This window comes from Salmo salar, chromosome ssa19 (assembly GCF_905237065.1).
Source record: "Salmo salar chromosome ssa19, Ssal_v3.1, whole genome shotgun sequence".
In the NCBI taxonomy this organism is placed as follows: domain Eukaryota; kingdom Metazoa; phylum Chordata; class Actinopteri; order Salmoniformes; family Salmonidae; genus Salmo; species Salmo salar.
Window position 1 is genome coordinate 8,027,749 of NC_059460.1, and position 17,375 is coordinate 8,045,123.

At 43.3% G+C, this 17,375-nt stretch overlaps 2 protein-coding genes across 2 annotated transcripts in view; one reads left to right on the plus strand and one right to left on the minus strand.

The window, feature by feature from the left end:
* Window positions 1-3,039: 3,039 nt before the first annotated feature.
* Window positions 3,040-9,423, minus strand: skida1 (SKI/DACH domain containing 1). The gene has a single exon (XM_014157128.2). The coding sequence runs from the start codon at window positions 8,832-8,834 to the stop codon at window positions 6,168-6,170; it is 2,667 nt and encodes an 888-aa protein (XP_014012603.1). The 5' UTR covers window positions 8,835-9,423; the 3' UTR covers window positions 3,040-6,167.
* A 4,021-nt stretch (window positions 9,424-13,444) lies between these two features.
* Window positions 13,445-17,375, plus strand: part of mllt10 (MLLT10 histone lysine methyltransferase DOT1L cofactor) — a 76,582-nt gene continuing 72,651 nt past the window's right edge. The window contains exon 1 of the mRNA XM_014157127.2: window positions 13,445-14,049. The gene's annotated coding sequence lies outside the window, so the exon portion shown is untranslated. The remainder of the gene's footprint in view (window positions 14,050-17,375) is intronic.

Consider the following 17,375-nt stretch of genomic DNA (forward strand, 5'->3'; position numbering starts at 1 on the left):
TCGGTGAAATGATGGTTCGTGGTGTAGCGGTTTAGCCTATACATTCGTCTGTTTCAACGGGGCAGGCTGGTACAAATCCCAGGGTCCTCGAGCTTTCGCTTATGTAGTAGGTTATATAGGTCACACACACACACGCACGCACGCACACACATGCAACTCTATAGAGTACGTTCTTAAAAGACTAGCTCATTATAATATGAGCGAGAGTGTAATTCAAAAACCATATCCCTCACCTCCAGAAGACTCTCCGAGCCGTTACGGTAGCAGGGTTGAAATGCAGGGTAACGGGTCGCCTATATAGAGCTATGGATGTGAAGAGGATAACTGCATTTTCACTGGTTTTCACCTACATAGGGTGCACTCTCCAATAATGTGTAGGCTTTTTAGAAGTTGAGGTACAGGCTTCAGCATCATCATGCGTGACAGAGTTGGATTTGTATAGTGACTAAGGCAGCAGTGCTATTTCTTTCTTGCTATAGCAACATGATTTGGTGATTTCAATATCTATTCATTTGAAAATAATTCTACTTTTAATAATATAATTATTTCAATTATTGAGCTAATCAAATTCGTCGATGGAATGACCATTGTTCAGTAGTTAGGTCATTTGATTCAGGCGTTGGTGCAACACCCTGCATGACCAAATCAGTTGTGTATTTCTGCTGTACATGGTGGCCATGGTCAACTAGGGCCTAGTGCTGTACGATCACATAGTCTTACTTTGGTCTGGCTGCATTTACCGATGGAAAATAATGAAATAGGCCTAATAGAAGTGTTGAAAGTAAGCCTAGGCCTATTACTATTCCATTAAGACTATTGGTCATTTGGACAATTAAGTGCACAAAATGCATATCGTAACTTGGGCAAAGGATATGCTATGTGATTTCTGGTCTTCATGGTGTGTAGGATCAGGCTTTATCAGACTGCATGGGACGGGTTATCACCGGCAGCATTTGCCTATTGATTACAGCCGGTGTGGATGCGTCCAAAGTTATATATGCTCGCCTAACACGAAATCTCCCATTCATATAAATGCAGGATTTTACTATAAGATCGAGATACTAAATGTGTGTCAATTTTATAGTTATTTAACAGTTAAGAAAAAAATCTTATTTACAATGACGGCCTACCCCGGGCACTGCATTTCAGTACCTGGGTCGAATCCAGGCTGTATCACATCCTGCCGTGATTGGGAGTCCCATAGGGCGGCACACAATTGGCCCAGCATCGTCCGGGTTTTCCCGGGGTAGGCCGTCATTGTAAATAAGAATTTGTTCTTAACTGTTACATAACGATATAAGTGACACACATTTAGTATCTCGATCTTATAGTAAAATCCTGCATTTCTGTACCTGGGTCGAATCCACTCGAGAGTATTGGTGAAGTATTTATAGACAAAGATTATATAGCCTATACCTATGTGGAGAGATGCAGATGGCTCGAGGGTTATGCCTCACCATGGCCGTTCGAACCCGCGACTATGTGTCTCAGGTCTCAGAAACAGTTCCCGTGATTTGCATGTTCATTTCACAATTCAACGATGCAACCTGGATTCGAACCAGGAACTGCAGTGACGCCTCTTGCGTTGAGACGCAGTGTGTTTAACCACTACGCCACTGGGAAAGTGTAGCAGCAGGATTTCTTTTATGTCAAAGTCTTTGCGTAATTGACACAATTGTTTCCCCCAAGCACCAATGAAAACTAGCCTATATATAGATTCAAACGTATTTTACTGAAGCTAGTAACTTTTGTGTGTGTGTGTGTGTGTGTGTGTGTGTGTGTGTGTGTGTGTGTGTGTGTGTGTGTGTGTGTGTGTGTGTGTGTGTGTGTGTGTTTTCTATCGGCCCTATAAAACTTCAAATATAAATCATTAGACTAATTAATTATATTATTTATTTGTTCATTAATTCATATAAGTATTTTGAATTATGTGATTTTGAATAGTCTTTTCAATTACCTTTTGAGAGGAAATGAATGACAGGCAACAACATATCTATTTATTTTTTTGTTGTACAGTTGAGAGATTTAATAATAGAGTAGTGACAACTTTGATCGGTCTTTCGTATTTAATTGTCTGATAGCTCAGTGCGTTGTGCTGACCCTGATTCAGGCTGTGTCCTTCAGCGTCAATCTTTTAACTTGTTTTTCTAAACAAGGACAACAGGGAAAATAGTGTATTGAGTGCCTTGGATGCAATAACTGTCCACGCAGCGATGGCGCAAGATAGAATAGTCAACGCCTTTTGTAAATTGCTAGAGTTTTTTCTTGATCCAATTAGTGGTTTAACTCTTTTAATCCCTCTCTGCCTATCTCTTGTTATTGTATAGAAGTTACAGTCTATTGGTTCGCAATCCGCACTGGAATTTATCTCCAATAGTCGTCTGTTGCAGCCTACTGGCTAACCTCCACCCGTAGGCTACCGCGGGGCCTCCAGGCAGACAGGCCTGGCCTAGGTTAGACAGCCCTCTACCCCGGGGTCCACCCATCAACCTCCTGGTTTACCATACCATAAAATCCCATTAATCAAAACCGCAGCAGAGAAACAAACATGGCGGATGAGATGTTGTCGGTTGTGAGTGGGTACTATGCACTACGAGTCGATCATATATTCCTGTGGATATCAATGGTGAAACCCTTCGTGCGGCCTTAATGGCACTCACAAGCCCACATGTGTACTACAGGTTTGTGTATAGAAGTGCGTGTACTACTAGACGTTTGTACTGACTTGGCCTATATGTTCACTAGGCCAATATGTCCATAATTACGTAGAAGTAGCCCTATAGTGTGTATCAAACATGGCAGTGTAATATCTCTGTGGGTCTTAGTTACATTTCAGTAATGGATAGTAAAAGTCGTCCCTTGCACCAATATATCCTAATCCAAAATACGCGCTGAGTTACACATTTGTCCAAAGAACCAATTCTCTGCCAATATGGTATCCTCTTGATGAGGTTTCAGTCTATGTAGGCATACAGTGTAATACCAATATGAATGAAGTGTGTGATTGTTCAACTCACAACAAAGAGAATGCAGCGTCACTCACACTCAGATGTCTTTAATGAGTCATTCATAACTCGGAAGAAAGGGAAAGTGCTTCAGAAATCCAACATTCAAGGTTTTCATTTCGAGTGCATTATCCTAAACAACAATGATATACAAAACCCAGTAATTCACAAAAATAAATATTCCGTTTTTTATATAAACAGCCAGTGACTTCAAATTTCATGTCAAAACCCTGACCTCAATCAAGCATTGTATCAAAAAGCTAAGATAAGGATTGGAGCTGAGAGGAAAAGCGAGAGGGAGAACGAGAAAGAGCCCTGTGCCTCGAGCTGCTACACCATGCAATTATTTACATTGATTGCGTCACTGTCAGAACTCTTTTAGTCTTCCCTAAACGCCTCTACCACCATCTCCTTGCCCGGGTGATGTTCTCTGTGATCGGCGTGAGAATTAGCGAGTACCTACAACGGGAAGTGTGTGTGTGTGTGTGTGTGTGTCCTCTTTAAACGCTGGGCTGTATATCCCTCCTCTGGCCCAGTTCACTTTGACGCAGGGATTACGCGGTGGAAGCTTCCCTCGTGCAACATATGAATCCCATCCCTCCCCTCCCCATAACTCCCTCTAGGTTGGAGAGAGATTACGTCATTTTCAAATGGAGATTAAAATGGCTGTGTTTAGTTTGGAGGCAAATGTGCCATTTTTAAGTGCTTCTCTACCTTCGCTACAAAGGAAGTGCGCACTATGGTATGGGAAGCCTACAGGCTTGGGGTGGTAGAGGTGCATGTCACACACAGATCAATCTATACAAACTCTGAGCATTGTGTGAAACGACGCTTTTTTTCTCTTAACTACAATCACCAATCGAATGGGTTTTTGTTTCTGTCTTTGCTGCTGATGTTGATGTGAGAATCCTAACATCATCAGGCATGTTGTTTGTGGTTGTGTGCCAGGCTGGCTTGGAGTCTCTTGTCACAGGGAGAAAAGCTAACTCTTAGCCACAACTTCACCAAATCAACATTTTACGTTGGTGGAAAAATATCGATATTTAGGTGCAACTTCAGTTAAATTTGACTGAATTTTATTTGTATTTTTTGGTCTATTCTTAGTTTATTAATTAGCAACATAAGGATATAGGATCAATGAAAAAAGTTTGACATATAGGCCTATACATTCATCACGCGTAAAGGCTAGATTTATACATGTTTATGTGGCAACATTAGAAAATATTTTTCTGACTTGATTCATGTGAGAAAACAGCGTAGAGACTATATCAGTTGAAGTGGAGACATGGAGAAGGACATGGCCTTTTGTGGAAAACAAGTGCAATGCTTTCATAACAAAGGGACACAATCAGCTTTGTGTTTGGGCCTACATTTTCGACTGACTGTATAGTCTATTTTAATAATTTTGTATGACTGGAGATTTTCCCAGGTCAATTCAGCACCGTGGGCTTCACAGCAGAATTGAACAGGTAATTATGCATTTACCCACCGAGCTAATAGCTAACTATTCCACAGCAACGTGCTGTGCTGGGCATTTTATTCATTCTTGCAGATGTAAGGATACAATAAACAACTGATAAACTGCTCTAAGACCATGTTGACCCAAATAGAAAATAATTCAACCTCATGTGGATGGCCACAAATAACCAATTATACATTTATACATTTTAGATGAAATATTTAAATGGACATAAGCTAGTAGCCTACCTTATCTTTTTATTTTATTTGAACTTCTCTCATAATGTAGGCTATCCTACAATCGTCAAGCGGAAATGGGACCCTAGAGTGTGTCAAAGTGCAAAGCATGTAGGCCTACCACTTGTGCTTTCATGTGTTGTTTCTAAATTAAATTACATTAGGCTCGGTGTGTTGTAAGACATCGTTTTGGTGTGTTTGGGTTTTTGTGATGCAAACCCCAAACTGCTATTAAGCCAGCGTCTTGGACAGGAGTGTAATTTTCACTGTTTTTCTCATGCTTTTTTTCGTGTGGGACATTGCGAATGTTTTAATTGACAAATAAACGTGTAATATAAAGGAACATGTCCCACCAAAATGCTAAAAAAAAGGCAAGGCTGTCCAGGACGTGTGATTTTTCACTGAAAGGCTTGATCTGTGTCAGGCCTGGGCCGTCTCTCTCTGTGTGATTGTCTGTACATAAGGCCTGCAGTGTTTTGGGGCCTTTATGGGTGCTGGCGACTGTCTAACTACAGCCAAACATACGTTTACCAGGAAATACTCTCATAAATACAAACAACGCTGGAAACCATATCACAAACACTCTGAAAATCTGCAAGCACCAGCCAGACCAGAGTAATGGTAATTTCCCTCACAATTCTTCCTAATTCAATATAGCCTGTCCAAAGAACATTATGAATTTGGACTTGCTTGGATAAATTAATTGACATTTGAAATCGAATTCAAAAACAGTTATCTGAATTAGATACCATTTAGATAAAATTTACCCAAACTCTGGCAAGCATAAAATAAAAAGGGTTTCTACAAGGTTTAACAAATCCTATAGTGAAACAAACAACCACGGCTCATAATAGGACTAATGTGACAGACAATAGTAGTAGTCCTAACCATGAATCTGTTGATTAAACCCAATTTTACCCAAGTTAAAGCTGATGTTAGAAAAATACAGTAAAGAAGACCAACATATAGGAGTGCTGTGATTTTTATGAGAAGGAGTCTCCCCCTCTCTTTCTCTCACCACAAAGGGAGCAGGCCTACAGCACAACAAAATGTTTACTTCACTGAAACCCTGGTACAATCCAACCGCTCGAGCGTCATGGCGATGAGAAAATAGATCCGAGAGAGAGTCATGTAAACCCATTTTGCCAAACCGTGTAGCCTATTGCTTATGGTAGATAGCTTGTTTAGAGTTAGTTAGTCAGAATAAATCCATGAGGAGGGATCGTCTAGTGGCATGGGTAGAGAGTCTCAAATATGGTCCGCGCGATATGGAGAATAGCAGTGTATATAACTGATCTATAACTCCACAACGAGGAACGTTTTAAATCCACTACATCATATAAAGGATAGAATTTAAATAAAAACAACGGAAGGACGCAAGCCATTAGAGCCTCCCATTCAGTTTAAGACTCAAGTTGTAGTCAACGTAGGTTTCCATCCAGGTGTTTTTTCTTTCTCTTGTTTTTGTCAAAGAAAAAAGCGTGAACATTTCCTGATTCTCTGAGCGGGTGGGGGAGGGACAGGCAGACCGCCAGGCTGCCATCGCCACACCGGGTGAGAGCGAGGGGGAGGTCGGGGTCCCCCCAGAGAGTTCAGAGAGTAAGCAGGGCTTAAATCCCCGTCGCTGCCCACTAACAGGGACGGAGGAGCGGGGAAATTCGCCATGAAGCTGAAAGGCCTCTTCAGAGGGGCTGCTACATTACTGGCCGCGCGTTTTCGTTTAGTCGCCCCTGTTAGATCCTCAGTATTTCCCTCACAAATCTCAGCTTTGCCCACGGGACGAGAAGATAAAGTCCTGTCTACTTTAGACACGTTCTGTTTCGGCTGCACCCTCGAAATTCCAGGCTTCTTCCCCAGCACCAGACTCCTGTAGTTTTTCCTGACCCCAGCTCCGTTTTTATACTCCCCCTCCTCAGGACAAGGGGTTTCTTGAGTGCTCCCGCATTCCTGCAAGCCGGAGGAGAACTTGGGAGCCCCAGCAGAACTTTCAATGGCTTTGGTCTCGTTGTTGAAACAGCCAGCAGCTTGTTTGATGTCGCCGCCGTGGTATTGGCCATTGTTGATATCCGCCTCGTCTCCTTTGCATTGGAAACCAGAGGCCTGGCTGTAGTATTCGTATTCATCATAGCTCTCCTCCACTTTGATTTTCACATTCTGCAGGTTGAAGGGGGGAGTCTTGATCGCCCTGCTGCGCTCTGGGAGGGGACCCGCGGCCACTGATAGCTCCTCCGGCTCGGTCTTAATGGTTTTGAGCAGAAAGGGCAGTTTCAGGTTGGGGCTGATTCTCACCTCACTTTTTAGATTTGTCGCTAATGAAAGCTTGTTGTTTGTAGGCTTGGGGTACTTTGTGTCTTTGTCAGGCGCGGAGTGTGAGCTCAGGACTGGGGGGCATTTGTTTGCGTGTCCCGTTGTCCTGTGTGGAATAACCGCTTTTATCCCGTTGGGGTTAGGTGAGGGGCTCAGTGCGTACACTTTTCTGGACACAGGCTCGGTTCGCTGTATCTCTCGTTGGGTCTGGACCTGGGACTCAGGAACATTCCTGTCTCTCCTCTTAGTGAAATAACTCCCCTGTGTGACAGGCGAGCTGAACCTGTGTGTGTGTGTGTCCTGCTTGGCCTCCCTGGCTGTAAAGTCATATTTCGGTTGTTTCTTCGGAATGTCATAGTCCACCTGGCTGGTTTCAAACTGGCCCACCGGTTTAGATGGTTGCTGCTGGTGGCTGTAGTGGAAGGTAGGCTGCAGGAGCAAAGGTGCGTTAGTGTGCGATATAGTTCTACTGTTGGATAGAGTTCTAGAGTTCGACTGATTTCTAGTGCTGGAGAGAGTGGTGGAGAGAGACTGAGCATTAGGCAGAGTTCTAGTGGTGATATTTTTGGTGGTGTTGAGAGAGGGGAACCGGGCCCTCCTGAAGCGGATAGACTGGACAGACACTTGGCTGGACACAGAGCTGCTGTCAGACTGAGATGAACTCTCCTCATCAGAACTGACCTCAGAGCTCTCCAATGGGCTCTCCTCTTCATCCTCCTCATCAGAGGTCCCAGAGTTGCTGCTGGTCGATAAACTGGAGCCGAAGTCGGAGTCGTTGTTGAGCCGCTCTGAGTAGCAACTGGACTCCGTGTCACTGCTGTAACTCTCCGGGAACCCCGCCACATGTTGATGCGGCTGACGATGATGGTGAGCGTGGTGGTCGAGGTAAAACTCGTGTCCAATGTCAGAATGGCTCAGAGTTGTCCGGTTGTGGTTGTAGTGTGTGTTGGGCTTTCTGCAGCACTTGGGCTGCACGAGGAGCACCGGGTGGTGTGTGTGAGAATAAGTGTGTGAGTGTGTGTGTCTGCTCCTGCTCCATGACTGCCTCGCGCCGCTGCTGCCCATATCCCTGCCGCCGCCCCCCTCGCGCCTCCTCTTCCTTTTGTGAAGTAGGTCGCCGGTTGCAGAGAGCCTGGACTGAGCAGCAATGGCGGACTGAAACAACACTGGTTGCCGGCTCACCACACTCCGGAAAAACGAGTGTCCCTGGCTAAACGCGACGCAATTGCTCGGTATTTGAGCGGTTTCATAGTTTTTAAAGGGTTTACATGATGATTTGGTGACAGAGGAGTAATCCCGACCGAGGGATTTATTGTAAATTTGAGGTAGATTGGAGTCGGGGCGCAAGGTTGGTTGTTCTCTCCTGCCGGCTTTGTTTTTGAGGGACAGAGTCTGTGGAACGCTGTGCAAACTTAACCAAACTTTCTCCCTCCATAACCCGGCAGGGTGCGTGTCTGCGTTGAGCTTGCCTTCGCCCACACCCTCCGGTAAACTGGCCTTCTTTGCTTTTCTTTTGTTGGATTTTAACACGCGCTCCGTTTTGCAGGAGAAATAAAGCGCCTCTACGTCCTCTCGTGATATCAGAGTACATTTAGCCGCGTGGAAAGCAATAGAATTGATTGCTTTGAGCTTTCTTAACTCCTCCAAATCACAGTGGTGTTTTTTAACGTTCAGGTGATCCATGCGTTTGTGCACGGTGGTCCGGGGAATATTTTTCAGCAGGTCGGTGAAGACCTGGGAGAGGGCGAACATTTGTTTTCCTTTTATCAGCAGGTATCCCAGCCTCACTCCCTGCATTTTCTCAAACCCAAACTTCAGGTCTCCCATGTTGCTTTTCACTCTCTATTGTAATAATCTCAGCATTTAACTCGGTCAGTTGTACTCATGCAGCCACGAAAATAAAGGAATAAACTCCCTGTTTTGAGCTCAAGGCATTCTGACGCGCCGGCCGCTGCTGATGCGTCCTAGTAGCCTACCTCCACGCTGCGTCATGAACAGGCAAACTTTGAGATGCTGAGTTAAATGGAGTGGTATCGGATGGGTTCACAGCATCAGTCCCCGGGCCCTGCCCCGGACCAGGCATGGTGGAGGAATGCGAGGGATTAACGCCAGGCCGGCTGCTGGCTGTCTGCTATCCCCTGTCTCTCCTCCTCTCCGGCTCACTCCCTCTGACCGGCAGCACGACAGGAAGGTGTATACCACTGCCACAACCAGAGGATAAAAAAGAGAGAGGGGTAGGGAGAGAGCTACACAGAGAGAGGGAGGGAGAGAGAGAGAGAGAGAGGGGGTGGGAGGGATGGAAGGAGAGAGAGAGAATAAGAGCCAAAATGCAGCTGCTCTCCTGGATTCGGGGTTAGCCACAGATAAAATGACAGAGGGGAAGTGCACGAGCCCGGAGACACCTTCATCAATTAATGCCCTCAGACTCGAAGCTTATTGGACGCCGCTGACAGGTGACGCAATAAAAATGGATATTCCACCCCATGACCCCCCCCTCTCAAACCCCCGGTTGATTACCATACTATTGTACCTCCACCTCCGTTTGTTAAGCATGCTAAATAATGCCGCTATGACAAGTTCATATTTCAATATTGTTTTTTAACAGACGAAGTGGTATAGCTGAAGTTGCTGAAACGGGCAAGTCGTCTTTTATATCCTGCTAGTAGGCTATTTATGGCGTTATGCCTATATCGCTGTCAGTCAAACAACGTGGGATTATTGAGAGCACAAATATAATTTCAAAGAAATATAGGCCAATAGATGGCATATAATTCCCATGGTTGAATTCAGACATGTTTGAATTCAGACGTCTGTCAATCTGTCTAACCCCCTTGCTAATTCGATTGTGAAGGTTTGTTGTAACCTTCTTTCAAATGGACTCAGACAAAGAGATTTACATTTTTCACCTGAGTAGAACGCTGTTTGAACTCCCAAATTTAGAGTTATGTCGGGGTACTCGAGGAAATGATTCTTAAGCATGAGCTTTTTTAGTTATTTCGTGAATTTCAAGGGTGAAAGGAGATCTCATTCTAACAACGATTTAGCCAAACCTTTACGCATAGCGACACATATATGCATGTGTGGCTTATTATTTCAGAATAAATACAAACATAGGCCTACATACACCATTTTGTTATATTTGATTGTTATATTTGATTAGTTTTCGATACCATTCTACATTTTGCTGAATGCATTTAGGTTGCAAACTTGGTGAATGGTCAGTGTGTGTGCCCTCCTCTTACAATTTGTATTTATTAAGGGTCCCCATAGCATGGGTGTGCGTATGCGTGTGTGTATCTCTTCACAGTCCGCGTTGTTCCATAAGGTGTATTTGTATCTTTTCAGGCGTGGAGAGACATTGGGTCAGCGTGCATTGACGTTCACCTCAGTATTAATGGTCAGTCTTTCTCGCGCTCCTATTCTAAACCGATAGATATGCTATTTCTAGCCCAGCCACCGAGTCTGCTGTTCCCTGGTCCACCACGATAAAAACATGAGCAACGTGACAGACGATTAGTCGGGGAAAAGCTCTTGCTTTCACTTGCTGTAAAAGTGCACGCTCAGAGTTGCTTTTCCCCAAGGCCTCTTCTGCAAACGTGATAATAATTAATATCAGGTTTATTATAGGCCTATTGAACATAGGCATATCAGTATGCATTTTGGTAAAACACACACACACACACAAGGCTCTGTCATGCACATGTTGATAATGGGTTGATATTCTGAGAGCAGAGCGGGGTGAAGATGAGAGGAGAAATGTCACACTGTGCCATATCATCACTCAACTGCGCCCTGCTCCTAATGTAAAGAGGCCTGTAATGGGTTGTTAATTGTTGTTGTTGTTGTTGTTGTTGTTGTTGTGTGTTCGTGTGAGACAACAAGCATGCATAGGAGATATATATGATTATTAATGATGACGGTTTAACCTGTACAAGTATATTTCCCTTAGTTTTGTCGCTAATTTTGGTAAATGTACGGTATAGGCCTATGCTTCGCTGCCGAGCTGCAGCTCTCACGGAGCACGCAGATGATCTGGAGAAATGACCGGTGATGGCGCTATACGGACTCGTTGAATTGTGAAATTATCGAAAAGAGAACGTGCAAATCATGGGAACTGTTTCTGAGGCACATAGTCGCGGGTTAGAATAGCCATTGTGAGGCATAACATTGGTATAGGCTGTATAATCTGTGTCTATAAATACTTCATCAATACTAAACCAATACTCCCGAGTGGCGCAGCGGTCAAAGGAACTCTATCTCAGTGCAAGAGGCGTCACTACAGTCCCTGGTTCGAATCCAGGCTGTATCACATCCGGCCGTGATTGGGAGTCCCATAGGGCGGCGCACAATTGGCCCGGATTTGGCCGGGGTAGGCCGTCATTGTAAATGAGAATGTGTTCTTAACTGACTTGCCTAGTTAGATAAAGGTTACAATTTGTTAAATGTAAAGTTGCAGAGGATTGTGGTGAGGGGAGGAGGTAAGAAAAGGGGCGAGGGGGCGTGAGAGAGAGGGGAGAACTTTGGAATTCTACATCCTGTCCTTGCAGTTTAATTCCATAACAATATAAAGAACGCATTGTTGGTTGGTGCTTTTCCACGAAGGAGCTCCAATGTACTTCGGTTATTTGTGAAAAGTAGGCTATATTGGGGAGTATTTTCTTTGTTTATTTATTTAGCCTATTTGTTTGTTATTGTTATATTATTATAGGCTATAATGTCAACGAAGTGGTTGTTGTAATTGTGATGATTTACCCTATTCAATGGATGACTCAGTCATATTACCGACATAAGAACTCCAGTCTCACCTCCACAGAAAGAAATACATAACTTCCTGACTCATTTTTTGTACTACTCTGCTTCAGTCCTACACAGCCGGTTCTATGGGCCATATATTATCATCAAGTCTTTAGGCGCTTCTAAACCACTATTGCACATTCATTTACGTGTGTTTACTTAGCAGCTTGTGATCCAGGGCCAGGTACAAGTGGAAGCACATCCCGGCCTGTAGCTCCCTGCTGAGATCGAGGGCTGAGCGGTGTCAACAGGCCGCAGAGTCGGGAGACCAAATGGCCTGATATTATTATCGATGCTGAACTGTACGCACCGTCATTAAGAGGTTTTCGGTTCCACCTGAATTGTGTGTGTAGCGTATATACGTGGTAAGTAGCCTATATGTACTAAGTAGGCAAGGAGGAAGGCACAATATGCATGAGATACTTGGTCTTTCACCTCGTTGCCTGTGTGTGTGTGGGGGGGGGGACAACTTTAATCCAACCCAGCCCACATCATGACTTTTCCCAATTGTACCATCTTCAGTGAACCGAGTTATCATGCATAAAGTATTCTATAGCTTTTGAGGTGTGTGTGTGGATAATTGTTTTGCCTTCGGATGGACAAAGGAGAAGGGTCCTCTGTTAGCTGAGCTCCACCCTGAGGCCTGATCCGTGGGGATTACGGCTCGACCTCTCCAGCTCTGCCCGGCCACAGAGAGCCAAAGATAGCCGGGCGGGAGAATGTTTGGTTGGACGTTCTATGCATTTACCCGCGCAATGGCTACGCTGCAGATAAAACATATGGTTTGATCTCGCCTTGCAGATATAAAAACGTTCATAGTTTCATCAATACTTTATACAGATGTCATCACTGTTCTGTTCGGAACATTGTCTGAAGTCACTCGGCCTGAAGAAGTTAGCAGACAGACCGAAATATAAAGCCTGTCTGTTGTCGGGTTGAGGGAATGTCGCCATAGCAAATCACGGAGTTTACAGGCAAACAGAATAAATCTAGTCTGATTGGACACTGGACGTTTTTAGCCCTTATAACACAAATGTTTGCTGTCATAGGTTAACGATCCTGTTATGAATAAAACAATAATAATGAAGTAAAGTGACACGTTCACAGGGTCAGGGGAATCATGTATAGGGCTATCAAAAAGTATTCAGAAATTGACAAGATGATTTGTAGGCCCCTACTCATCGATCCATTCTCCAAGAATTTCTTAAATTGACTTGAATATACATTTATGGACGTTCCCTGAATTAATCAATGACGCGTAAAAATAAGGTATTTTTTTGTTGTCGTGCAACAGATATTTAAATGATGTGATGATGCAGAAAAGACGCATGTGCCCCATCAGATCAACCCAAAGAGCAATTCAAAAATGTGACAGACTGATTTTTTTGTATTTAACCCGTTACCAAATCTATAGTCTACAACCCATAGCCTAATTTCACTGATATTGTAGGCTAAAGACCCTCGAATCATTATTGTGTTTAACAAGGTAAATTAGGCCTACTGTGAATTTCATTTGTGTAATTATCAGGGTATGGGGAAGCCTACAGCGCATCTTTTTTATACAGGCCAACATTTTATACAGCCTTAAAGAATGAATCAAAATACAAAAAAAAATATTATTTTATTTGAAACCCAAAAATGTATATTGAGTATTTGTTCATGGTCCGTGCTATTCCCCTGTGCTCTTTATGAACCACCCTATTGCAGCTCGGTATTTTCTTGCTCTGGATAGCGTTTGAAGTTTAAAAGTTCGAAATTTTCTAACCACGCATTTGTTTACCCATTACACTTTGTTTGCTTATATAGGCTAAAAGTTTGGGCTGCTCTTTCGTTTTGTGTTGCAGTTCTGTAGCCTATTTAACATCGATATTCCCATCAGCTGCTACAGGCTATTCAGAAGTTGTGGTTACTGTTGCCTGCGTTTCTCCGGCCCATTGTGAGAGGAGCCCCCTCGGTCCCTCTCTTCTCTCGCTCTGAGCTCAGCCGGTCAGGCCGGTGGACTGCAGATGACTCACGCCCCAGAGCGGCACATCAGCGTGCTGCACATCAGCGAGCTGCATGGAAGCTCGATAATATCGGGGGAATACCGCGACCAGAGACCCGACTGTCAGACTAGCCTCCTGCCTTTCCTGGGGCGCACATTCATCACTCGGGCGGATAGATATGTTTGTTGTAATGTGCACGTGTGCTTTTGGCGAAGACATGGTTGCGCAGATGGAGGAGATTGGCGGATTAGAGCGAGTGGAAGGTAAGAGGACAAACACACACACTTAGTCATTCACACACACATGCGCACGCACTCACACACGTCCGCGCTTTTCTCGGAAAACGATGCAGAACAAAGAACAAAGAATAAGAGTAATGTTTCCCTCTCGTTTACACTTCTAAAGCCTTTTCTTGGCCTTTGTAGCCTGCAGGATGTGGTTGCACGCAGGTATAGTCTATTTGAGAGACTTGTGAAGTGAATACGAAGAAAAAAATACAGGCCTATGGGCCGAACAGCCAGTAGAATATTTGAGGATTAAACAACATAAATCGGCCTCCCACTACGAACGTAAATGCAGTTCTTTTAACAAAATATGCCCACGTGGAAATGTTGAGGCACACGACTTTAAAACCTGTGGTGTAGCTATTATATTAGGTGGATGTGAGTGCGCGTGTTTCCCATGTGGGAAAACCACACCACAAAACGGCTATCTGTCAACCGTGAATAAATAGCTGAATAACTCCCGTTCGTGTTTCGGTTGATTTCTTAAAAAGCAATGGTGGTAGAAAGAAAACCCGTTGCTCTGAAAGTGCTTCACTCTACCCAAACTCTGAAATCCCAAAACCTTAACCCTTGAAACCAACTTGCTTCTCTAACAGCCAACTCATAGTGTGTATTTTATTAAACGTGTCCCTTTCCCCACCCTGCCCCAAGTCATTTGTTTTGCATTGAGTTTTATGGATACACTTGGTCGAGGCACTTGTAGATAGGCTTTTTACGGCACAAATTCACTAGCCATGCCAAAACAAATACATTCTCTGGGTCGGATCCCCCCTAAGAATGCGATTTTACATGCAATCTGAGCCCGAAGTGTGAGCGTGTTGTGGCGGGGGGGGCACCAGAGAGGAGAGGATGTAGGCCTATGTCCAATAGGTATGCAGGCTGTTGCCACAGTAGTGTCTGACGCGTCACCACTGCTCCAGTAGATGTGGAGAACGTGATTTATTGTCAGATCTAAGCACAAGACCCATTTCCTTGACCTTTCGTGAATGCCACACGTTTTGGACGGAGGCTTATTTCACACACACACAAAAAAAAGAGTTTTCGTGTATATTACACATAATTTCGCGTGCATGTCATGCATTTGACTTTCTCATGTTTTTAGGGGAAGCTCAACAATGAGCTTGCAACTTAGTCTTTACTTCAAAGCCCAATTAATTTACCACTATACAATCTCTACCAGCTTAATAGCCCCGTCATGCTATTATAGGCTGCTTTTATTTAAATCAATAATTTAATTGATGTGAAATGTAATTTAATATAGGCCTAGTTCTATACAATCATTTAATATAGCCTACATTACAATCAAACATAGTCCATAATCAGTTGGCTACTGTATTTCATTGACAGTGGAGGGGTAACATAGTTTTAATTTCAGCATGATTATTTCATCAACATTTTTGAATAATAATTGTACTATCTGATCTAACATTGATCCTCAATTAAAAACAACAACATTTCAATCAAATAATTGCTGCATCAATTTTTGATGACCAACAATATTCGTGTGCAATAGGCTATTCGTCTGTCAAATTTCAACATTCTTTCAAATCTAAAACATATCACAAATCACAGCACAATAAATGAACACTGTCTATTTTATGAACAGGGATATAGCCTGTAGTCTAGCGATTTGTTACCTATCAACGTACCAATAAATCATTCATAAGGACGCCAATGGGTCTTAGAATTAGGAAATATGCTGTGTGTAGCCTATGGATGGTGTATAGCTCTATTGTGCAACCCATTAACTAATCCTCCAGGCCTGAGGTTGTATAGGGACGTCCCCCTTCCACTCCGACGAGGCTGAGACACACCGAGGCCGGCTGCAGAGTGGCAGGACCGGCCTGGTAGTGTTTATTTTCAAATCAAATTGTATGTGTCACATGCGCCGAATACAACAGGTGTAGACCTTAGAGTGAAATGTTTACTTACAAGCCCTTAACCAACAATTCAGTTTTAAGAAAAATAAGTGTTAAGAAAGTATCTACTAAATTAAACTGAAGTAAAAAAAACCTGCAATAATAAATAATTAAAGAGCAACAATAAAATAACAGTAACCAGGCAATGTACAGGCAGTACAGAGTCAATGTGCAGGGTAAAGGTTAGTCAAAGTCATTTACATAATATGTACATATAGGTAGAGGTAAAGTGGCTATGCACAGATAATAAACAGAGAGTAGCAGCAGCTAAAAATGGGGGGGGGGAGAGTCAATGCAAATAGTCCTACTGTGTCAACTATATGTCAACTGATTTGGGAAAAAGTATAAAAAAGCTAAATATGGAGATAGCAAGCCTACTTGTTAGCCCATTCTGGTAATCCAGATTCATAAATTGAACAGTTGTGGAGGGTGTAAGAGCAAATGCGCCCAATCTCATTCATGGAGTGTTATGGCCCTCCCCCACTGTCCCACGGTCTCCTCTCCCCTCCCTCCAGAAAAGAAAGGAAAATGCAGCTCTCTTCTCTCTTAGGTGCTTCCTTAGCTGAGAGAGAGAGTGAGTGTAATGTTTACTGTTCATTTTATTGTTTATATCACTTTTGTATATTATCTACTTCACTTGCTTTGGCAATGTTAACATACGTTTCCCATGCCAATAAAGCCCCTTTAATTGAATTGAATTGAGAGAGAGAGACAGCATTCCCTACCCCATATAACTCCCTAGTCAAAACTATGACAACATAACACACAAAAACAGGTCACAACTCCTGCAGCTATGTCACACGCTGGGTATGTACATAGTCAATGGTAAGCTTCGAGGGGACTCCTATGGTAGGTACACCTATAGCTCATCTCCTGGCAGTAGTACTGTTGACTACTTTATCACTGACCTCAACCCAGAGTCTCTCAGAGCATTCACAGTCATTCCACTGACCCCCCTGTCAGATCACAGCAAAATCACAGTCTACTTGAACAGAGCAATACTCAATCATGAGGCATCAAAGCCAAAAGAACTGAGTAATATTAAGAAATGCTATAGATGGAAGGAATGTAGTGTGGAAACCTACCAAAAAACAATTAGGCAACATTCATTCAATCCCTTTTAGACAACTTCCTGGACAAAACATTTGGTAGCTTCCCTACCAAATCTAAAAATGTCAAACAGGAAACCGAAGAGAATGAACAACAATGACAAATGGTTTGATGAAGAATGCAAAAACCTAAAAAAGAAATTGAGAAACCTGTCCAACCAAAAACCTAGAGACCCAGAAAACCTGAGTCTACTCCTTCACTATGGTGAATCACTAAAACAATACAGAAATACACCACAGAAAAAGAAGGAACAGCAAATCAGAAATCAGCTCAATG

What these genes read in the sequence shown, in the direction of transcription:
- skida1 (XM_014157128.2), bottom strand. Translation starts at nt 8,834, where the DNA reads ATGGGAGACCTGAAGTTTGGGTTTGAGAAAATGCAGGGAGTGAGGCTG.